The 24976-nt window shown below is 43.1% G+C and overlaps 1 protein-coding gene across 2 annotated transcripts in view; it reads left to right on the top strand.

Annotated features, from left to right (window-relative positions):
* Positions 1-7660: 7660 nt before the first annotated feature.
* The window catches only part of EEA1 (early endosome antigen 1), a 93072-nt gene continuing 75756 nt past the window's right edge, over positions 7661-24976 (top strand). The window contains exons 1-2 of one of the 2 annotated variants that reach the window (XM_020816012.3): positions 7661-7829; positions 16944-17036. In XM_020816012.3, coding sequence (XP_020671671.3) covers positions 7806-7829; positions 16944-17036 — 117 coding nt within the window. In that variant the 5' untranslated portion in view covers positions 7661-7805. The remainder of the gene's footprint in view (positions 7830-16943; positions 17037-24976) is intronic. The other variant, XM_020777325.3, reaches the window with a different exon arrangement.

Genomic DNA, 24976 nt, shown 5'->3' with positions numbered 1-24976 from the left:
TCCTCCTTATCACAACAAAAACACGCTGATCATCCTATCTCCTGAAAAGGACAAAAGCTGTTATGACAGCTATACTCAACTATCCAACAAACAGCAAGAGAGCATGGACAGAGTTCCTACTCCAGTCCTCTGAAGATGCCGGCCAAAGAGACTGGCGAAACATCAGGAAAAACAACCTTCAGAACACGGCTAAAGACCCCCGAAAAACCCACAATAACCATCAGATTCCGCCTGTGAAAGCCTTTGATAATACTTTGGTTCTTATGTTTATTACCGCTGCATTCTAGTCTCCTAATTATCAGCACTTCCTGTTCTTGTGTGATTAATTTCCACCTGGATACTTGCATACAAGCTATCAATTTCTTCTTTTTGTTGTGCAGCATTGGTTTTTCCTTTTGCTTCACACATAGGTCACTAAACATCCTTTCAGATTTAACCAAGTTGCTTCATTAGTGATAGCGCTATTCATACTGGTCCTTTACTTTTCCCCTGTAGCTGCTTGAGCACCTTCTCACCTGGGAGTCACAATGTCCAGCACCATTTATTTATTTATTTATTTATTTATTTATTTATTTATTTATTTATTTATTTATTTATTTATTTATTTATTCATTCATTCATTCATTCATTCATTCATTCATTCATTCATTCATTCTATTTGTACCCCGCCTATCTGGTCAATACGACTACTCTAGGCGGCTTCCAGACAGATAAAATACAATAATATATACATATAACAAAAAAATAAAAATATACAGGAATAGACATTAAACAATAAACAATAAGGAATAAATAATAAGCAATCTCTTGTTTAATGCTGGATTGTTTCATTGTAGACTTTTCAAGGTAAGAAATATTCAGAAGTGGATAACCAAGAGGAATCTAGCCATTATTTACTTTCACAAGAGTACAAAATCTGGAATACAGGAATGTGTTGCAGAAATTTTGAACTGGAATTTAAGAAATTCAAATTCTAGTCACCTCTAGAGCACATATGACATTCAGCCAATCATTCTCTCAGCTTGATTTTCTTCCTAGGATGGTTTTTGTTGAGAACAAAGCATGAAGAAGAGACATGTATGACACTATGAGCTCTTAGAGAAATATAAAAAATAACAGAAATAGCAACATTATTTTTATTAATTTAATTGTACAGTATCATGTATAGGGAAGTAGCAGTTACCGGTTATAAGTCTTTGCTCGATTGGCGTAGAGCATGATGCCAGGGTCTACTTCGGATGGTGGGAGAGGCCACTGCATCTCACTAGGTAGCTACTGCTCACCTTAAGCTGGGCAGTCCACAGCCAGTAAGGTGCTACCTAACCACGGTCTGTTAACCTCACGGGGTGCGTGGGGTTTAGGGTGAAACCTGACAAGCAGATCGATAACTCTAGATCATACAACAATCGTAAGAAAACTTCTGCCCTAAGGTTGGGCACCTGGAATGTTCGGACAATGACACCTGGATTTTCTGGTGACGCCTTTTCTGACGACCTGTAGGAAATAGACGTGTGCAAGACAGCTGTCATCGACATGGAACTGAGTAGACTGCAGATGGGCATTCTTGCCCTGCAAGAGACGAGATTGCCAGACATGGGATTTATCAAAGAAAAAAAAACTTCTCATTCTTCTGGCAGGGAAAACCATCGAATGAGACCAGGGAATATGGTGTTGGCTTTGCAGTCAGAAATACTCTGCTGAGATCCATTGTTCCACCTACTGTGGGGAGTGAAATAATCCTGTCTCTGCAGCTCCACTCATCAGTAGGACCAGTCACCCTCATTAGTACATATGCATCAACACTCGTCCACAACAGAAGTGAAAGACAAATTCTACGAACTGGCAGCTACTATCAAAAAAGTTCCTGAGACAGCGCCACTGTTCATTCTCGGAGACATTAACGCTTGAGTTGGTGCTGATCACAATTCTTGGCCCACTTGTCTAGACTGTTTTGGTATTGGGAAGATGAACGAAAATGACCAACGCTTGCTGGAGTTTTGCTGTTATTATGATCTTTTGTGTCAGCAACACGTTCTTTAATACGAGGCTTCAACAGTTTCCTGGAGAAATCCAAGATCCAAGCATTGGCATCAGCTTGATTTGATCCTCACTAGACGTTCTAGCCTTCCTAGCATTACAATTACACAGTTACCAGAGTGCTGATTGCGATACTGAACACTCCCTGGTGTGTAGTAGAGTAAAACTGTGAACAAAGAGATTGTATCACACTCTTCTCAGATGCTGTTCCAAGTCCTCCATACAGAGCACGTTACCATAGTCTCTTGAGACTGAAGGATGCCTAATCTAATCATATATAGATGCCCTAAGGTACAATCAAGAGATATATGAGCATAGCCAAGTGCAAAGATGATTTTTCAGAAATTGGTCAAATATTCTCAAATCATTTCCTCTATATTATGGATGCCAGCCACTTCTAGTATTAGAAAATGAAACTGCAACACGGTACTGAGACAAGCAAGTTATCACTGATAAAATAGTTGATAGTTAGGTTTTTATTATTTATGCTGTCTTATATATGTTTTCTTTTGTTATTTTTTGCTTGTTAGTCGCCTAGAGTGGTCCTGAGTTGACTAGATAGGCGGGATATAAAATAAATAAATAAATAAATAAATAAATAAATAAATAAATAAATAAATAAATCAGGCAGATATTTCTGGAGAAACAAAAAAGAATAACATATATTACAGAAGTTGGAGTTCCATCAACAAGCAACCTCAACTGTACAGAAAGTAGAAAAATTGCAAATTACTAAATGTTAAGAGAGGAAATTAAAAGAATATGGAAGCAAGATCTGGTCGTCTTCCTCCCTGTACTAATTCCAGCAACTGGAGTTGTTCCAAAATCTTTGGTTGCCAGTTTAAAACTTGCCAATATCAGCTAATTTCTTCTCAAAATCTAAAAGTCAGTGATTTTGCAAACATGTCATCTCAAGTTTCAGGACTTGATTCCTAATTTTCCTGCTTGACCTTTTGGTGATCCCCCAAGCACCAGCAATGCTAAGAAACAAAAATAGTGATGATGATGATGATGATAACAACAACAAACCTACACATCTGAACAAGGCTGAAGTTAGCTTCTTATTCAGCCAGCTTCTTATTCACTTCTTATTCGAGATCCAGCTTCTTATTCACTTCTTATTCGTGTCCCAGCTTCTTATTCAGAACATGTTGTATTTAAACCATTAAACCAAGTTGGATCACTCAAATATCAGGGTATTAATAATAAATCATAACTCTAACACAAATTACAATAGTATTTTGCCTGGCCCAATGCTGTTTTGGGCACGGAATAGGCTGGCAAAGTGGGCACCGCTGCATATTTTGCCATTTTGAATAAGAAGCTGGAGTGTTGCAAGGGTTAATGAGCCTTGGGCAATAACTTTCACACCAGAAACCGACAGAGGGGGCTCACTTACACATGAACCACTTGTATTTTGCATTGCCCAACGCCGTTTTGGGCACGGAATAGGCTGGCAAAGTGGGCACCGCTGCATATTTTACCATTTTGAATAAGAAGCTGGGGTTACGCAAGGGTTAACAAGCCTTGGGCAATAACTTTCACACCAGAAACCGACAGAGGGGGCTCACTTACACATGACCCACTTGTATTTTGCATTGGCCAACGCCGTTTTGGGCACGGAATAGGCTGGCAAAGTGGGCACCGCTGCATATTTTACCATTTTGAATAAGAAGCTGGAGTGTTGCAAGGGTTAACGAGCCTTGGGCAATAACTTTCACACCAGAAACCGACAGAGGGGGCTCACTTACACATGAACCACTTGTATTTTGCATTGCCCAATGCCGTTTTGGGCACAGAATAGGCTGGCAAAGTGGGCACCGCTGCATATTTTACCATTTTGAATAAGAAGCTGGGGTTACGCAAAGGTTAAAAAGCCTTGGGCAATAACTTTCACACCAGAAACCGACAGAGGGGGCTCACTTACACATGACCCACTTGTATTTTGCATTGCCCAACGCCGTTTTGGGCACAGAATAGGCTGGCAAAGTGGGCACCGCTGCATATTTTACCATTTTGAATAAGAAGCTGGGGTTACGCAAAGGTTAAAAAGCCTTGGGCAATAACTTTCACACCAGAAACCGACAGAGGGGGCTCACTTACACATGACCCATTTGTATTTTGCATTGCCCAACGCCGTTTTGGGCACGGAATAGCTTCTTTTTCAAAATGGTAAAATATGCAGCGGTGCCCACTTTGCCAGCCTATTCCGTGCCCAAAACGGCGTTGGGCAATGCAAAATACAAGTGGGTCATGTGTAAGTGAGCCCCCTCTGTCGGTTTCTGGTGTGAAAGTTATTGCCCAAGGCTTTTTAACCCTTGCGTAACCCCAGCTTCTTATTCAAAATGGTAAAATATGCAGCGGTGCCCACTTTGCCAGCCTATTCCGTGCCCAAAACGGCGTTGGGCAATGCAAAATACAAGTGGGTCATGTGTAAGTGAGCCCCCTCTGTCGGTTTTTTGTGTGAAAGTTATTGCCCAAGGCTCATTAGCCCTTGCAGAACCCCAGCTTCTTATTCAAAATGGCAAAATATGCAGCGGTGCCCACTTTGCCAGCCTATTCTGTGCCCAAAACGGCATTGGGCAATGCAAAATACAAGTGGTTCATGTGTAAGTGAGCCCCCTCTGTCGGTTTCTGGTGTGAAAGTTATTGCCCAAGGCTTTTTAACCCTTGCGTAACCCCAGCTTCTTATTCAAAATGGTAAAATATGCAGCGGTGCCCACTTTGCCAGCCTATTCCGTGCCCAAAACGGCGTTGGGCAATGCAAAATACAAGTGGGTCATGTGTAAGTGAGACCCCTCTGTCGGTTTCTGGTGTGAAAGTTATTGCCCAAGGCTCATTAGCCCTTGCAACACTCCAGCTTCCTATTCAAAATGGTAAAATATGCAGCGGTGCCCACTTTGCCAGCCTATTCTGTGCCCAAAACGTCGTTGGGCAATGCAAAATACAAGTGGGTCATGTGTAAGTCAGCCCCCTCCGTCGGTTTCTGGTGTGAAAGTTATTGCCCAAGGCTTGTTAACCCTTGCGTAACCCCAGCTTCTTTTTCAAAATGGTAAAATATGCAGCGGTGCCCACTTTGCCAGCCTATTCCGTGCCCAAAACGGCGTTGGGCAATGCAAAATACAAGTGGTTCATGTGTAAGTGAGCCCCCTCCGTCGGTTTCTGGTGTGAAAGTTATTGCCCAAGGCTTGTTAACCCTTGCGTAACCCCAGCTTCTTTTTCAAAATGGTAAAATATGCAGCGGTGCCCACTTTGCCAGCCTATTCCGTGCCCAAAACGGCGTTGGGCAATGCAAAATACAAGTGGTTCATGTGTAAGTGAGCCCCCTCCGTCGGTTTCTGGTGTGAAAGTTATTGCCCAAGGCTCATTAACCCTTGCAACACTCCAGCTTCTTATTCAAAATGGTAAAATATGCAGCGGTGCCCACTTTGGCAGCCTATTCTGTGCCCAAAACGGCGTTGGGCAATGCAAAATACAAGTGGGTCATGTGTAAGTGAGCCCCCTCTGTCGGTTTCTGGTGTGAAAGTTATTGCCCAAGGCTTTTTAACCCTTGCGTAACCCCAGCTTCTTATTCAAAATGGTAAAATATGCAGCGGTGCCCACTTTGCCAGCCTATTCCGTGCCCAAAACGGCGTTGGGCAATGCAAAATACAAGTGGGTCATGTGTAAGTGAGACCCCTCTGTCGGTTTCTGGTGTGAAAGTTATTGCCCAAGGCTCATTAGCCCTTGCAACACTCCAGCTTCTTATTCAAAATGGTAAAATATGCAGCGGTGCCCACTTTGCCAGCCTATTCTGTGCCCAAAACGTCGTTGGGCAATGCAAAATACAAGTGGGTCATGTGTAAGTCAGCCCCCTCCGTCGGTTTCTGGTGTGAAAGTTATTGCCCAAGGCTTGTTAACCCTTGCGTAACCCCAGCTTCTTTTTCAAAATGGTAAAATATGCAGCGGTGCCCACTTTGCCAGCCTATTCCGTGCCCAAAACGGCGTTGGGCAATGCAAAATACAAGTGGTTCATGTGTAAGTGAGCCCCCTCCGTCGGTTTCTGGTGTGAAAGTTATTGCCCAAGGCTCATTAACCCTTGCAACACTCCAGCTTCTTATTCAAAATGGTAAAATATGCAGCGGTGCCCACTTTGCCAGCCTATTCTGTGCCCAAAACGGTGTTGGGCAATGCAAAATACAAGTGGGTCATGTGTAAGTGAGCCCCCTCTGTCGGTTTCTGGTGTGAAAGTTATTGCCCAAGGCTTTTTAACCCTTGCGTAACCCCAGCTTCTTATTCAAAATGGTAAAATATGCAGCGGTGCCCACTTTGCCAGCCTATTCCGTGCCCAAAACGGCGTTGGGCAATGCAAAATACAAGTGGGTCATGTGTAAGTGAGACCCCTTTGTCGGTTTTTTGTGTGAAAGTTATTGCCCAAGGCTCATTAGCCCTTGCAGAACCCCAGCTTCTTATTCAAAATGGCAAAATATGCAGCGGTGCCCACTTTGCCAGCCTATTCTGTGCCCAAAACGGCATTGGGCAATGCAAAATACAAGTGGTTCATGTGTAAGTGAGCCCCCTCTGTCGGTTTCTGGTGTGAAAGTTATTGCCCAAGGCTCATTAGCCCTTGCAGAACCCCAGCTTCTTATTCAAAATGGTAAAATATGCAGCGGTGCCCACTTTGCCAGCCTATTCCGTGCCCAAAACAGCATTGGGCCAGGCAAAATACTATTGTAATTTGTGTTAGAGTTATGATTTATTATTAATACCCTGATATTTGAGTGATCCAACTTGGTTTAATGGTTTAAATACAACATGTTCTGAATAAGAAGCTGGGACACGAATAAGAAGTGAATAAGAAGCTGGATCTCGAATAAGAAGTGAATAAGAAGCTGGCCGAATAAGAAGCTAACTTCAGCCGCGTCACATTCTGAAAGAGAAGGTTCCCCAAGAACTCACAGAACAGGTGATCGTTCTATACTTTTAGGAACCATCTTTTACAGCTCTAGAGTAGACGATAATAATATGAATATTACAACTGATACTTGTGGATCCTCTGGAGTGCTTTTTTCAAGTCAAACCTTGAAAAGTGCACTCAGCACATGCTCAAAAGCCGAGTGTGGGATATACACCCTAACTAACTTGCCATGGGCCCTAAAGCCCTGGAAATAAAAGGTGATAAGAAACTGAGGCAAGGAACTGTCTCCTCAGGTGTCAAAGCGAGGAAGGCGACTAAGGAGATCGCCGTTGCCGGCCAGGTGAAGCAGGGAACTGAGGCGGTGATTTTGGGAAAGCGCCGCCATGCACTCCTATCGCTTTGCCTGGGCTGCCGCCCGCCTTTTCCCGTCAGGCACGACACAAAACCTCCGTATTGCGTCTGAAGCCTGGTAGCCAGTAAATAAAACCCCTTTTTAGTCCCAGAAAGGAGGACAGCTCGGCCCCGGCCCCTCTCCCCGGCCTTCCGCGAGGGCAACGGCGCGCCCGCCGCCAGGCCACCTTCCGCCTCTTCAGCAGCCAGGCCCCCAGACCGGTTTCTGCCGTGCTGTCCCCGCCTCCCTCCCTCTTCCTCCTCCGGCTCCCTCCGCCCCGCCGTGGTGGGAAGCGCCTCCTTGGCTGACAGGCAGGCGGCTGCGACGGAACGAGTTGGGCCGGAGCGGGCGGGCGAGGGAGCAAGCAGGCAAGCGAGGCGAGGGCTGTGGTGGCCCTGCGGTTGAGCCATGGGTCCCGGGAGCCCGCGGTGATCTCGCAGCCCCCGGCGTCACTCTGGAGGGGACGTGACCTCGGCCACCATGTTTCGGAGGATTTTGCAGAGGGTAAGGGGGCGCCCGGAGGGCGGCGAGAGCGTCTCTGGTCTCTCGGCTGCCGCCGCTGCCTGGACTGAAGCGCAGCAGCAGCAGCGCGAGGCGGTTGGCGGCACTTCCTGGAGCCGGCCCAGAGGCAGCGGGGAGGGAGCAGCCCAGCAGCCTGACTGGGGGTCCCGCACGGAGCCGGAGCCGTATTTTCTCTGTCGGAGGACCTCCCGGCCTCTGTGGCTGCCTCGCTTCCTGCTGGGCTCAGCCAGCACCCGCTTTCCCCGGCTTCCCTTCTCCTCCAGTCCGTGGCTGCTTGCGCTGTTAGGCCCTTCCCTTTCCCCATTCATGGGCGAGGAAGGGGGACGGGGGGCCAAAGAGTCTGGCTGGGGAAGATCAGGAGCAACGGGGGGCTGTGAGGGGTGTGTGGGTGAGGGGCCTGCCAGGCCAGCCCTGTCTTGTCCTCGGGGGCGTGGATTTGGAGGGGGGAGGACTGTTTGGGAGGAGGTTGCGTTCCTGTCAGATGGTTGCTAATTAGACACTAGAGAGAGAGGATGATAGGATGAGGGGAGAGGAAGTTTTGGCGCTCCGCTTTGGTGACCTGGAGAAGGGCGAGGGAAAAAAAGGGAAGGCCGGATTTGGAAGGGAGAATTGGCTATGAGACATGTGGACTCCTCACTCCTCCATCCATGTGGGGCACATGCAGCTGTGAGAGGACTTGGGCATTCCTTCTTCACATCTCACTCCAGTTGCTGTTGCAGCCTGGTGTTAAAGGCCTGGGCACTTGGCAGAGTTAATCAGGACTCATTTCTCTCTCTGTCAGGGAGGTGTCTCTATCGAGGGCGGAAGGCGTTACTCCTGGACTCTTCCAAGGCTAGAGTTATTAAAAAGAACGAGATTAAATCTCATGTGAAGTTGTGGGAGCTGTTGCATCGATGCATGCATTTTGATATTATATATATTGTACCGTACATTGATTACTTCCAGGTGGAAAAATGTGCCTTTAGTTACTGACAGTTGTTTAGTTTGCCTATTTTGCTGCTGTCACATGCTGTGTGGGAGAGGAGGTATAAGGGATGAGAAGCACAAGGGATGACAATGGAAAAGATTCCAGCAGAAAATAGTTTGGCCATACATAGTTAGTAGGTATTTGTATGGAAATTAGATGAAATATCTGCCCTGTTGCCTATTCGGATGGGTATGTATTAACAGTAATAGAATAATTACTAACCCCTTTGCTTAATATGCTGTTAGATACTGCAGCAGCTACCATCATCTCTGCCCCAAACATCTTTAAAAATTTCCACAGCTGACAATGTGGGAACTGTTCCTTGTTGAGTGCTATGATGAAAAAAAAGTCTCAAAATTAGACACACACACACACATCATTATTGGGGAAATTTGCAAGCTGGTGGCAGAATGATAATGGTGTATTAATGGAAGATTCAAGAACAGATATGAGGTAAAGGTTGCTAGCATTATCTGGGTTTTTAATCCTCTCGCTCCCAGAGATGGCATGATTTGTGGATCCCGTTTATGTGTAAGCCTATAATATGGAACTGCACATGGTTTGTGAACTCCAGATTAAGTTTACGAATTGGCTTCCTGTTCCTCTTGCTTGTTATCTTTTTCACCACCTTTGATACACACATGGATGCTGGGGCATTTCAGACATAAGTCACAAAATATTCATCAGTTATCGCTGCTTAAAATTGATGTGATGAATGGTCTCAGGCACATATCCATGGTAATCTTGGCCAGTATTTCCTTATTCCAGTTTCTTGCTTTTTTGGCTCTCAAAGAATTATCAGTAACTATTCTTATACCAACATAATACAAGATGAAATATCTACCCAGTCCACAAATACTAAACCATGCTTTCCACTGGTATTTACTATAACTTTTTACTTTTACTTTTCATTAATTCCTTTGATTTGTTCTCTGGTATGATTACAGAGGTCATGATTTGCATGTGCAAGGTCCCAGAGTGGCCTGGGTTGCCAAATAGGCACTATACAAATCAATCAATAAATATTTACCAGTTTAAGCAGGATAGGGAAGAATTACAGTGATGTCAGAGAATTGCAACCAGTAGACAACACTGAACTAGATTCACTAATGATTTTGACTACTGTAAGGCCACTACATATGTTTGTTTATTAATTAAATTATTTTCATCCCTTCTTCTATTGGCAAATATCAGAGCAGATTGCATTCAGTAAATCATGATGAAAGAAATGAATGCAGTTAAATTAAAAATCAAACTATCTGCCACCAAATTGATTCTGATTTAGGCTGACCCTTCCTGTAGTTTTCTAGGAATAAAATATTCAGAACTCATTTACCTGTCCTTTGTGGAGGTACTTTGGGACTATACATTTTCCCCAAAGCTTTCTGGGTTATCTCTTTTGGTAGTTACTATAGATAATACTTTAAAACAGTTAAACACTGAATGTAGAATGATAAGAGATAGAAGATCAGGCTACACTCTCACAAATTATCAAATTCTCAGGTCAGCAGCCATATTTTAATTTGCTGTGGGAATAAAGGCAGAGGTAACTGGAATACCCTCCTCTTGCAAGCTAAACCAGCAGCAGCTGAGAAAGCCCTCTCCTGCATCTCCACATAATGTGCTGCTCTCAATGGTGAGACATTAACAAGTTGTCAACAATTGTCAATTATATACGAAGAGAAGTGCTTCCTCAGTTATCTAAATCTTAAGCCATTCAGGGCTTTAAAAACGGTCAAACCTTGAACTTAGGCCAGTGTAATTCTTTCAGAACCAGTTTATGTGGTTTCTGAAAGGTTTTCTTGCCAGCTGACACATACCTTGCGGGATCTGTGTCATCCTCAAGGGTTGCCCTGTATAGAATGTATTGTGGTAGTCTAAATGGGAAGTTATTCATATATGAACAATTGTGGCCAAATAATCCTTTTCCAGGAATGATTGCAGCTGGTCACTAGTACTCTGAGCCACTGAGTCCACTGGGCCTCAATAGACAATTTGCAATCTTCATATACATTGATTGAGTTAAAGTTAAATAAAGAAGTGATTATTTGTATTTTGATAAGCAGAAGAATGGACAAGAAGGAGTTCTCTCCTTTAGGCACTCTTTATTTCTTCTCTAAAATAAGAGTGAATATGATAGGAACAAGAGTACCAGTGTCTAGATGTAAAATTTTGAATATACAGAGTGTTAAAATAATTAAGGGAATATAGAAAAAAACAGTACTTAAAAACACACACCATATTTTAAAATTAAAGTGTGAGCAGCATTTTACTAAATGTTCCTCAAAACAACCAGCTCTCCAGCCAAATTTGACAGCAAGGTCAAATACAACAATATTCCTGACAGTTGAACATTTATACAAATCAGAGTGGGTAAAAATCAATGATTGTTTAAAATCAAATTAATTTAAATATTGATTTAAATTTTAAAAATGATTTTTATTTAAATCACCGGAAAATCTGATTTCCTATTTAAATCACAATTTAATGATTTAAATCAATTTGATTTAAATCAAACCTACCTGGATACAAATGATAGCTGTAAACAAAAGATTGAATTAAAAGTGTATTGAAATAATTATTTTGTAATGTGTAAAATGTTACATTCCTATATTAATCTCAGCACTTTATTCTTTCTGTACGTTACTATCCTTATAGTCAGTGCAAACCACTGGACTCTGACTCTGTTAGACTTAACAATGATATTTATTGTCACAGTGGCAGTTTGCCAGATTCTGAGTTACAGGAGTCATATTTTACAGGAATTATAAAAGCAATGGAAATGCCTATTATTAAAATTTCTACTGGTACATCAGACCCCTATTACCTGGAGACCCTGGGAAAGAGAAAGTTTACAATTTGAAGGGAAGGCAAACATCTGAGAGAATCATAAATATATGGATACAATAGACATATACATGGCTGCACAATGAATTACGCTGTTCAATACCACACACATACCAGACACCAACAACACTGATACCAAGGATCATGTAGCAATAGCAGCAACATCAACAGCTGACAAGGACAATGTGGATTTTCCTCCATAGATTCAAAATGGCTTGGCTGGTTAAGCACTTAGAGAAATTTTGTTTCAATTATAATATGCATAAAGGCTAAGAAAAACTTTTTGCTTTATATAGTCTTACTTTTAAGAACTTCGGTAGCTCAGAAATGTATTCTCTGTTTTTCAATTTGTCTTTTTAGGCTGTAAGCTTTTACATTTTTAGAATATAAGCTTCTGCAGTTTTGGAACACATTTGTAACATGATTTAAGTTTCACTTACAACTTAAGTCTTGTTTTGGAATATGCTTTTGTTTGCAGTTTCTCATACTTCTAAGAATGTTGGATAGCAATCACACTTGCAGCTTTTCACAGATTGCAAGGATGGATTTCTGTTCAAGCATTTGTTACTGCAGTTTTTCTTATAGCTATTTTCAATACATTTTGTTCCATTTTGACGCATTTTTATGCATATAAAACATATAAGCAATGCAAATAAATAAATCTTGTAGAATTAGTGAAGCTGATGTCAGTCTTACATCAATTCCTGGAAAGATTCTAGAGAAGATCATTAAGCAGATAGTTTGTAATTACTTAGAAAGCAATGCTGTCATTACAAGTGTGATGCGGCTGCCAAGAAAGCCAATGCGATTCTTGGTTGTATCAATAGGAGTATAGTGTCTAGATCAAGGGAAGTGATAGTACTACTCTATTGTCAGACCTCACTTGGAGTATTGTGTCCAGTTTTGGGCACCTCAATTCAAGAAGGATGTTGACAACCTGGAATGTGTCCAGAGAAGGGCAACTAAAATGGTTAAAGGTCTGGAAGCCATGTCCTACAAGGAGTGGCTTAGGGAGTTGGGAATATTTAGCCTTACAAAAAGAAGGTTTAGAGGGGACATGATAGCCATGTTTAAATATTTGAAAGGATGTCATGTTGAAGAGGGGACAGGTTTGTTTTCCAGGGCTCCAGAGACTAGGACACAGAGTAATGGTTTCAAACTCCTGGAAAAGAGATTCCATCTGAACATTAGGAAGAACTTCCTGATGGTCAGAGCTGTCCGGTAGTGGAATAGGCTGCCTCGAAGGGCGGTGGAGTCTCCTTCTTTGGAGGTTTTAAGCAGAGGCAGGACAGCCATCTGTTGGGAGTACTTTGATGGATGTTCCCACATGGCGGGGGGGGGGGAGTTTGGACTGGAAGGCCTCAGTGGTCTCTTTCAATTCTATGATTCTATGCTGTTGTCCGGAATTATTGCAACAATGAAAATACTTATACTGTACCTTTATACCCAGATGAATTTCAGTATGATTGGAAATGGTTGTTTGGTTTCATTCTGGAAGTAATCCTTAACTGGGATAAATGTCAGCTGTGATGAGCACAGGCTTCTAATTTTCCTCCCAGGGGTCTATAAAGTTCTATAGGGCCCTTAGGGCAATATTCAGGTCTAAGACTCTCTGACCTGGCAGCATAATATAGAATGTTCTCTTAATAGTTTATATGTGCCCCAAAGATGAAAGCAAATTCCTGTCTAGGATTGAGTTGAGTCACTGAGTAGATTGAAAAAAGTGGTTTGCATTCTGAATATCTAGCTTGGAATGTCAGAGTCGTGAAGAAATGCAATTGTGAAAATTGCTTTCTGGATATTTGATACTTAGGGAGTTTAATGAAAGGAACCTTAAAGCTTTTCAAATACTTTGCTGGCAATTAGTTTAGTTGTCTTACGTAAAAGAACACGGTGTAGTGAGAATTAGCAAAAAGTGATTGTATGGCAGCCTGGAAAGAGATGAAGATGTGTTGTAGTATTTTTAGGGCTTCTCTTCTGAATGTTAATTCCTTTTTGATCCAGTTCTTGAAAAATCAAAATTTACAGCTAATTATATGTTGACTGATGTATGATTTCCCAAATATATATTTATTGAATTCATGCCTCATCTTTCTCCCTCTAAAAAGGACTCATAATGGCTAATTATAAAAATGTATAAAACAAATACATGGAACAATATATACTGTAAAACATAAGGCAATTGATAGAAAAAACTATAGCATCCACCCTGTGTGGCATCCGCCCTTTTTTGAATGATGTAGTTGATCACCAAAGACTGGTAACTTCAAACTTCTAAATTAAATCAAATATGAACAGCAGATACGTTTCCTGAATGTTTGCATTATATGCCTGCAGTATGTACCTGATACTTTAAGACAACAGATTTCTTTAATATTTTAAACTCGTCCAGCTTCTCTTTTTGAAAGACATTTTGAGTTAATTTGCAACTGTCATTTCTTTAAAATGGAAAAATTTATTTGTGTGTCTTTTTTTTCAACCTAGCAAATAAGTACATCTGTGTTATATTACTGTTAGTCAGTTCTTCCTTCACTTATGAAGTAACCACGCTGTTAAGATGTAGAATGACTGTCAATTTAAAAAATTCATGATATGGTAACTTGAATCTAAAATAGAACAGGTGGGAGATCCAAATGTCTAGGAGAACTTTTAAAAAAGTTCAGCTGTTCAGCAAAAGTTTTTAAAAGTGTAACTAAATGAGTACCATCTGTAGGGACATGTTCAAGAGGCCCGTGTTAGGTTTTCAAAACTCATATTTAATGTCTTCATATATCTGTATTAGTGTTTCACTAGTCCTTCCTGTGAAATACACATGAGGTGTTGACAGCATCATCCATGTACATCTGGTATGTGTCTGGGAGCCATGCATCTGAGCAACCAAAACATTACTTGGTTACAAATAATGGAAATCTGTATTTTGCAATAAAAATATGTTTTAGCCCTATTTCATGTGGCTTTCCCCTGTTAGATCTGACTATTGAAAGACAGTTCACACAATGTTGTTTCCCACATGTGAGTAGCTTTAACCACTCTTTAAAGTCCACATTCACGTAGAAAAGTGTAATGCATAATTCAGAAGTAATTAGATGCCAGTTTTGCTGTTTTGAGTTTGTGCTTGGAGAACATAGGGTATGGCTGTCTTGTGTTTTAGAGATTAAATTATTTATTCAAATAATTTCAAATTTGCTTTTCTACTTTAATTTTATATACATGTGTATATGTCTGTGTGCCTGTATCTGTAAATATGTGTGTATACATGTATATGTGAAATAATTAAAATGTGATATTCCTACTTGGTGTGTCAGCTAGCACTGGCAGCCTCTGTCCTTGATACTTTGCTTCTGAAATGCTTGCTGAGCCTTTATGTTTGTGTATAGTTAAAACTAGAGCAATTTTATGAAACTGAAGTCAAATTTATCACTGCTAGGGAAAAACAAATACAAATAATGTTGGATATCTATATATAAGATCTGGAAAGGATATGAAGCATGGAAGTAGAATTTCTTTATGAAGGAGGTATTACAGGACAATTCTCCTCAGATCTGCAGGTTGGTTGTGGATTATATGATGTAGAAGTGTGTCTTAGGTAGTAGGGTAGATCCCAAAGAACAAATTTGGCTTGTGAACCCCTCCAGATAAGACCTCCTTAAATACCCCATTATGTGCTAATCTTGATAGAGCCCTCCCCTCCTTTACACAATATTTCTTTTTACTGTGCATATACGGGTTTCCCGTATGTATATTTCTGCACTTTTTTGTTCCTTTCAAAGCCTTCCTTTTTTTTATTCTGACCTGCATCCAAGGTAGAGTTTAGTGCTTCCTTTCCCAGTCTGGAGATAGGGTTTTTTTTTTTGTTTTTTTCATTGGATCTTGCTGTTCTCGTGCCTCTCTGCATCCAGAAGGGCAAGTATTAACTCCAGGATACTTCCCCAATCTACAGTAGAGGAAAAACAATAAATGCATGTGTGGTAGTGTCCCTCTTGGTCTCCTCACTTTATCTTTCCATCTCGTTCTCTGTGTTTCCAGCCATGAACTCAAGAGACACAGAGAAAGAGGGACTGTTAGAGGGAGAGAAAAAAGTAGTGAAACTACATTGAGCAGACAGACACATAGGCAGCAGTGAGAAATGGATCAATACAGTTTCACTTCTTTTTTCCCCTTCTTTCTCCCTCTAACAGTCACGCTCTCTGTCTCTTCAGTTCATATTTGTATATGAATACTCCCATCTCTCGTTGTGATGCAACAGTAGGTTCTGAGCTCACAACTAGAGATGGGGGTATTTGTATACGAATACCCCCCAGGTGGAAATAACGAGGATCTGGCTCCATGGAGCCAGACTGTCCACTCACCATTTTGCCGCTGATGTGAGCTCGGCGGAACCTTCCTATCACGCCATGGTTGTCCGCAATGGATTAGCCAGTCTGTCACCTGGCAGAAAGGATTGTCATTCTGCCTCCTGCCATGAGTGGCTAATCTATTGCAGACAACGATGTGAAGCGAAGGCTCTGCCGAGTTCTCTTCAGCGGTGAAATGGTGAGTGGACAGTGACCCTCATTATTTCCACCTGCGGGGGGGATATTCGAATATGAATACCCGCATCTCTACTCACAACGCTTAAGCAGGCCTTTGATGAGGCTGGCTTTTAAAATTTTTGATCTCTCAACCACCTTGTTTTGTCAGGAGGCTGTCTCTGCTCTGGTTTCTGTGGCTCCAACAATGGTGGTTGATGGGAATGCAGCTTCTGGATATTAGTCTTGGCACTTATTTGTAAAATCTCAGGCCTTCCACAAAAAAGAAGGGCAGAACAATGTTGAACGTGTCCCATCTGGAAGAAACCTATGCCAGCCTGAAATTGATGTAATTCCTTTAGTTTCTTTCTGGGAGTGGTAGCTATGTTGCTGTACTGCAGCAAAAATAGCAGAAAGTCTTATGGTACCTTAAAGACAAAAAGGTTTTTTTGCCATAAGCTTTTATAATATGTACTAATTTGGATGCAATGAAACTTGTAAATTTTTAAGACTCCTGGCAGTGTCAATACACTTCAGTTAGTTTCAGTGGGGAAAAGGAGGATTTTCGAAAATATCTGGTCCCAAGTTGCTTGGAAAACAGAAAGGTAAGTTCACACTCATGTTCCACCCTGCTAATATGGGCCTGCATGGCTTTGAAAGTGGTAAAGGATATGTTACTTTAGTTCTTCCCCACTTAGATATGGTTCTTACTTCTTACCTATTGAGACAGTACCTTACATTTCTCTCTTCCCCTCCCCCCCCTTTTTTTTGAAGACTCCAGGAAGAGCTGGGTCTCAGACCTCTGACTCTGATTCACCTGCAGTCCCTGGAAATGCAGTGGATGTCAACAGTGAGAGCTCTTCAGAGGTACTGTATTGCAATAATACATGGATATAAGTTCTTTGGTTTTTTTATAAAGTGGGGAAAGGGTTGTAGTTTAACATCTGTGCTTTGTCAATATAGCAACCTACAACAATGTAGGTTCTGAAAGAAATGGGTGTGCCTCAGCACTTGATTATCCTGATGCTTAACTTGTATTGTGGATAATAAGCTACTGTTAGGACATCATCTGGAGAGACAGAATTTTTCCTGTAGGCAAAAGGGTGCATTTTATTCCCCTATGTGTTCAGTTCGTACACAGAACATATAATGTGGAAAGCAAGGCTAGGTTCAGATGAAGGAGGAGTGAAAATTGGTGAAAGAAACATCAATAATTTAAGATATGCTGATGACACAATCTTACTGGCAGAAAGCAACAATGACTTGAAAGAACTTTTAGTGAAAGTAGAAAGCGCCAAAGCAGGACTGCAGTTGAACATTAAGAAGACCAAAATTACAACTACAGAAGAACAGCTTTAATGCTGACAGTGAAGAAATTGAAATAGTTAAAGATTTTGTATACCTTGGTTCAGCCATCAGTCAAAGTGGAGACTGCAGCCAAGAAATCAGAAGACTCAGCTTGGAAGAGGAGCAGTGAAAGAACAAGTGTAAGGATCTGTCATTGGTGATCAAGATAATCCACATTATTGTGTTTCCAGTCACCATATATGGGTGTAAAAGCTGCTCAGTAAAGAAAGTTGGCAGGAAGAACATTTGTGTGAAATGTGGTCTTGGAGGAGAAATTTGCAGATACCCTGGACTGTCAAAAAGACAAACAAGTGGTCCTAGATCAAGTCAAGCCTGAACTGTCTCTGGAGGCAAAAATGTTGAAGTTGAGGCTGTCCTACTTTGGGCTCATTATGACTAGGATTCTCTGGAAAAGACAGTAATGGTGGGAAGGTGAAAGGCAGCAAGAAAAGAGTAAGACCAAATGGATTGACTTCTTAAAGGAAGCCACAGCTTTGAATTTCAAAAACTGGGCAGGGTTGTTGAGGATAGGGCATTTTGGGGATCACTCATTCATAGGGTCACCATAGGTGAGAGGCAACTTGATGGCACATAACAACACTGGCACTAAGTGGTGCTAGATTTAAGGTGTTAAAAGGAGATCCCAGTGATTGCCTGAGGTGTGTGTGACTTATTACTGCAAAAATTAGTGGAAAAGTCATTGCCTCCTCTGGAAGAAAGGATGCCACTGATGTTAACAGCAAAGAAGTAAAAACTGTCTTCCCTTTTACTGCCACTGATTATATTAGTATTCTAGTCATTTGTAACATTCAGATGGGAAATTTGTACAGTTCATTTGGGTTTCCCAGAGCTTTGATTGCCTAGCATGCACAACATGCTCTCTAACTGAATGAGGTAAAATTTACTCAGTGATTACCAAAATCATACAGAGATTATACCTTTATTAGACTAATCAAAAAAGGCACAAAAAGTGTGCAGGCTTTCAAGAAAATTATCTCTTCATCAATCAAGGTGTTACAAAAGTAAGTGGAGGAGAGGATATGGGGGGAGCCTGAATCTTACATTCTTGCTGTTTGCATGTTATTCTGGAGTGTAGTGGTGAGGAATACTGCAGACTATGAAATGTGCCTTGTCAGGAGATGTAGTAGTATTAGAGTTCACTTTGGGGTAGCCTGTGAACTTGTGGAAAGCTGAAAAATTAAAAGCATTCAGTCCTATGTCTTAGACATATTTTGAGTCCCTGCACTAAGCTGTATGCATTTTATTCAGCTGCACAGGCTCCCTTATTGGTGGAAATGTGGGGTCACCAGGCAGTTTTTACTTTGTCAGTGTTAGACATAAATTGACATGACAGATTAATTGAAGAAAGTCAGTGAGGCCAAACTTGGTAGATCTGTATATTTTGCTTGATGATGTCCTATTCTCTGGCAATGTAAACCTTTCCAGTGTAGGTCCTACTGCTGAGTGGCTAAATTAGACTTCCAGATAATTGCAGACAAAAGCAGCAGCAGCAGCAGAAGATGTACAGTATTAATACAAAACAAAATCCAAAATCCATATTTGTGCCTAGTCCACTATAACTTTCAGGCCATGCAATATTGTAGACATAAGAGGAAATTTATGAACTTGGACTGACACTGCCAGCAGCTATACATGTACAGTAAGAGAAAATGTGCATGCAGTCCAGGTGTGGGAAGAAATACGCATTGCCTTTGAGCTGAGGAATGGATAACTAGCCTTTAAGCTCTTTAGTGCAGCTGAATATTTCATTTTCCAAGGTCATATACATAATTAGCTGCTTATTTATTTAACTTATATGCCGCCCACACTGCTTAGATGACATGATAAGCCAGTGATCTGTAGGAATCCTAGCTTAATGGATACAAGCAGTGTGGAAGTGGATGTTGTCTGAATGCTGCTGTTTACAGTCGTGGCAGCTAAACAAATCATAGCACGTTGCTCTGTGGTTTACTTAGCATGAACAACAACAGCTACTTTTAGTGGCCTTCATAGATCTTACAAAAGCATTTGATTTGGTTAGCAGGGTTGGCCTTTTTAAAATACTTCCTAATATTGGATGTCCTCCTCGACTCCTTAGCATCATTAGGTCCTTTCATGAGGGAATGAAGGGCACTGTAGTTTTTGATGGCTCAACATCAGATCCCTTTGACATCCTAAGCGGAGTGAAACAGGGTTATGTCCTTGCGTTTGGGATATTTTTTGCTGTCATGCTGAAGCACGCCTTTGGAACTGCAACAGAAGGTGTCTATCTCCGGACTAGATTCAGATGGAAAGCTCTTTAATCTCTCTAGATTGAGAGCAAAGACCAAAGTCCAGCTGAAATACATGCAGGACTTCCTTTTTGCCGATGATGCAGCCATTGTTGCCCACTCTGCTGAAGACCTCCAACAACTCATGAATCGTTTTAGCAAGGCCTGCCAAGACTTTGGACTAACTATCAGCCTGAGGAAAACACAAGTCATGGGCCAGGGTGTGGACTCACCTCCCTCTATTACCATCTCCATGGAAGAATTGGAGGTTGTCCATGAATTTGTGTACCTTGGCTCAACGATCTCTGACACTGTCTCCCTAGATGTCGAGCTAGATAAACGCATTGGCAAAGCAGCTACTATGTTCTCAAGACTCACAAAGAGAGTATGGCTCAATAAGAAGCTGACGGCATACACCAAGATCCAGGCTGAACCTGTTACATATGCGTTTCCTCTGACGCATTTTTGGTATCACCTGGCAGGACAAAGTTCCAAATAGAGTAGTCCTAGATCGAGCTGGAATTTTTAGCATGTATACATTATTGTAACACTGATGTCTCTGTTGGCTTGGGCATGTTGTGAGAATGGCTGATGGTCGGATTCCAGAAGATTTCCTGTATGGAGAATTAGTGCAGGGAAATCGCCCCAGAGGGAGACCACAGCTGCGATACAAGGATATCTGCAAGCGGGATCTGAAGGCCTTGGAAATGGATCTTTTTTAAAAAATATTTTTTATTTTCTATAACATAAAAACATATACATGAAACATATAAACTCAAATACAATAACTGTGTTCCCCACCACCATATACGGGACCTTTTGCCGTCGTCATCATCGTTGTCGTCTTCTTCTTCCTCTTCCTCCTCTTCCTCTTCCTCCTCCTCCTCCTCTTCTTCTTCTTCTTCTTCTTTTTCCCCCCTTATTCGCACATATTCCAAAAATTTGCCCCATATTTTGTAAAAATTATTCTTTTTCAACTCTCCTTTCTTAATCTTTAAATTGCATTGGATCTTAACAGATGGGACACTTTGACATCTGGGTGTTCAGCCTGGAGGCAGGCGGTGCATCATGGCCTCTCCCAATTTGAAGAGACCCTTGTCCAGCAGGCCGAGGCAAAGAGACAGTCCTGAAAGCACCAAAATCAGGGAGCCACACTGAAGACAGGTTGTATTTGTCTTCAGTGTGGAAGGGATTGTCACTCTTGAATTGGTCTTCTCAGCCACACTAGGCGCTGTTCCAAGTCCTCCATGTAGAGCACGATACCATAGTCTCTCGAGACTGAAGGATGCCTATTCCTATTCCTCTGAATATGAGTGTAAATCTTTTGCTGATTTGTTTTTCCTTCAACATACCAAAATAAGAATTTAGATCTGTTTTAGGTGTGTTTTCCTCATTTTTTTGAGGAGAAACAAGCTTGAGAGAAAGTTGTATTCATGTTTGAATAATATACTAAGCAAATTATAGAGTTTCACTTCATAAACCGTATATGCCGGCGTACAAGATGACTTTTTGGGCCCAAAAAACATGCCTCCAAGTGGGGGGGTCATCAGGTACCCTGGGTGTACTTCATTTGGGCCAGGAAGGAGCCGCCGCCACCGCTGTTGAGTGAGTGACGCGGGGCTGCGCTGGCCGGGGAGGAAGGCAGGCGGGCAGGCAGGCAGGCAGTTGGTCTGGATGGAGGGAGGGAAGCACAGCCTGCCATGCCTGAGCGGCCAGAGCCCGCTGCCGAGCTGCCTGCCGCCCCACGTCGCTGAGTCAGTGGTGCGCTTGCTTGCCCTCCGCCCGCCCTTTTCCTCCTTCTCCTCCTCCTGCCGCCGCCCGCTCAGCCTCTTGCCCTCTTCCTCACCCTCGGCCAGAGCCTGCCGCTGGGCTGCCTGCTGCCCCGTGTCGCTGAGCCAGTGGTGCGCTTGCTTGCCCGCCACCCACCCGTTTCCCCTCTTCTTCCTCCTCCTCCTCCTCCTGCTGCCGCCCGCTCAGCCTCTTGCCCTCTTCCTCACCTCCCGCTGCTGAGCCAGCACGCTCGCCCGCCACCCCCCGCTTTCCCTCTTCCTCCTCCTGCCTCCACCTGCCCAGGCTCTTCCTGCTGGGGGGGTCGTCTTATACGGCCAGTCGCCTTGTACGCCGGCAAATACGGTAGCTGCTTCTGTCGCATGTGAAACAACTGAGAGGGAGCAACTGGTACACTGCTTTATAACCAACAAACTAGGGTTCCTGTGAATCCCTCAGTTATTGTGTTGTCTCATTTAGGCCCTTGTTTTAATAAAGGCATAGTAACAGGCAATAAGGACCACCTTTGCATGTGTATTTATGTAATCATGTTTTCCAAGTTAATTTTCACAGTAAGTCAGACCTGAAAAAGAAAATAATGATTATTGCGTTCTTTAATAATGGATTTTATGACATTTTCCTTGTAGAATGAGCATTAGAAGATGTGGAAGATTTCACTGTTGTAATATTTGAGACTATATCAGAATTAAATAGTAGTTCATAGCCAAGATATTTGGCTTGTGTGTGTGTGTGTGTGTATTTGTTTTTGATATGATGACTTTTTCTAGCAATTCAGAGACTTCTTGAGAAGTAATTGTTCTGACTTTTGCCATCTAATTTCTGATGCTTGACATTAAACCTGCTTAATTTGTATTAAAAACCAAAGACACTGGGAAAGTTCTAAGAAGGCCTTGCAATGGATTAGCTTAGCTTTTCCTTCTATAGGCCTGTGTCCATCCATGTAATTGTGTTAAGGCAAGAGTGTTAAAGCATGGGCAGAATCCATGACAGTTTTTTTGAATGAGGGAAACCGTTGTGGAAAAATGGGATGTACTGTATATTATCTTATTTATTTATTTATTTATTTATTTTATTTTATTTCTATCCCGCCTATCTGGTCATACTAGACCACTCTAGGCGGCTTACAATAAGCTCAACAATAAAAATTTTAAAACATTACAGGTTAGGAAAGATAGAGATCAAAGAAAGTATAAAAAGAAAAAGATCGTCAGGGGTTATCTGTTGGGAAGGCCTGCCTATACATCAGTGTTTTTAATTGTTTCTTAAAAATGCCCAGCGAGGGAGCCGCGCGAATCTCAGGAGGTAAGTTATTCCAAAGGCAAGGAGCCACCGCCGAGAAGGCCCGATTTCTGGTCTTTTCCTTTCGAGCCTCTCTCGGCGTCAGGCTCCTCAGCCTAACCTCCTGGCTCGCACGAGTGACACGGATAGATCTAGGTGGGAGAAGGCGTTCCACCAAATATTGAGGTCCTAAACTGTTTAGGGCTTTGTAAGTAAGCATCAACACTTTGAAGTCGATGCGGAATCGGATGGGCAGCCAATGCAATGCGGCCAGAGTGGGCGAGATATGTTGGTATCTTCTCACTCCGCTAAGTAATCTGGCCGCAGCATTCTGCACCACCTGTAATTTCCGCAGCAGCCTCAAAGGTAGCCCCACGTAGAGCGCATTGCAGTGGTCTAATCTTGAGATTACAAGCGCATATACTAAAGTAGTGAGAGCCCCCACATCAAGGTAGGGTCACAGCTGGGCTATCCGCCTAAGATGGAAAAATGCGTTACGGACCACGGACGCCACCTGGATTTCCATAGTAAGCGCCGGGTCCAGATGAATCCCCAAGCTGCGAACCCCATCCCTGGCAGGCAGGGTCACCCCCCCCAAAAGTGAGGGAGCTACCCAAATCCCCAACTGTGGGAGAACCCACCCTCAGTACCTCCGTCTTGTCCGGGTTCAGCCTCAGCCCGTTCTCCTGCAACCATTCCCGTACGGTTTCCAGGCAACGCTGAAGGGACAGAACGGCATCTCCTGTGGTTGGAGAAAAGGAGATGTAGAGCTGCGTGTCATCCGCATACTGATGGCACAGAGCTCCACACCCCCTGATGACCCCCCCCCAGCGGCCTCATGTAGATGTTAAACAGCATTGGGGAGATGATCGACCCCTGTGGGACCCCACAATTGAGGCTCCAGGGGGCCGAGACATTCTCCCCAAGCTGTACTCTCTGGGAGCGGTCCTCCAAGAAGGAACGGAGCCAGGCAAATGCCCGGCCACCTATTCCCAACTCGGTGAGCCTCCCCAGAAGGATACCGTGGTCAATGGTATCGAAGGCTGCTGAGATGTCGAGGAGGACCAACAGAGACACTTTGCCCCTGTCAGCCTCCCTCAACAGATCATCACACAGGGCGACCAATTCCGTTTCTGTTCCATGGCGCGGTCTGAAGCCCGACTGGAATGGATCCAGGGCATCTGTTTCATCCAGGAACACCTGAAGCTGATCGGCCACCACCGTCTCAACTACCTTGCTTAAGAAAGAAACATTGGCGATGGACCTATAATTGCCAATTTCGTCCGCCGCCAAACTAGGTTTCTTTCTTATGGGCCTAATGAGTGTATCCTTGAGGGCAGAGGGAAATCTGCCCTCAAGGAAAGACCCATTAATTATTACAGTAGCCCATTCCGTTGTTGAAGGCCTGGCTGCCTTGATTAGCCAGGCCGGGCAAGGGTCCAAAGAGGAGGTGGTGGCACGGCAGCGATCAAGCGTCCTGGCCACAGTATCGAGCGAAACAGGCTGAAAGGAATCAAAAGTCACCGGACAAGACGGAGCGCTGGACATCTCAGCTCGACTCACTGTATTCAAAAAAGGGGAGAGGTCCTGGCGGATGGCCTCCACTTTAGATTTAAAAAATGCTGCAAATTGGTTCGATGTAAAACTAGGGGGAGGCCTATCACCCGGGCCAATTCCGGATAGGTCACGTACTATACGGAATAATTCCGCCTGCTGATTAGACGCCTCGCTTATCCGGTTAGCGAGGTATGTTCGATTGGCAGCCTTTACCTTAGCCTGGTAAAGGTTAGTAGCTATATGATTAAAAACCGTCGGGTCCTTTCTCCATTTGCGCTCTAGCCGTCTCCTGACCCGCTTCGACGCCCGGAGATCCTGGTTATACCAGGGCGCCGGGCGGTCTCTGCGGCGGAGAGAGCGTTTAGGCGTGATCATGTCTACGGCACTAGCCGCGGCGGTAAACCAGACGTCGACCAGAGCCTCGACAGGAGCGCCAGCTAGGTCAGCCGTAACCCCTCTCATGGCATCCTGGAATCCGATCGGATCCAGTAGCCTTCGAGGGCGGACCATAACAATAGGTCCCTGCTCCCTGCGAGGGGGGAGAGCCATCTTGATGGTACATTTTAT

Source organism: Pogona vitticeps, chromosome 5 (assembly GCF_051106095.1).
Source record: "Pogona vitticeps strain Pit_001003342236 chromosome 5, PviZW2.1, whole genome shotgun sequence".
NCBI lineage: Eukaryota > Metazoa > Chordata > Lepidosauria > Squamata > Agamidae > Pogona > Pogona vitticeps.
The sequence above is the reverse complement of the archived record's forward strand: the minus strand, read 5'-3'. Positions and strand labels throughout refer to the sequence as shown.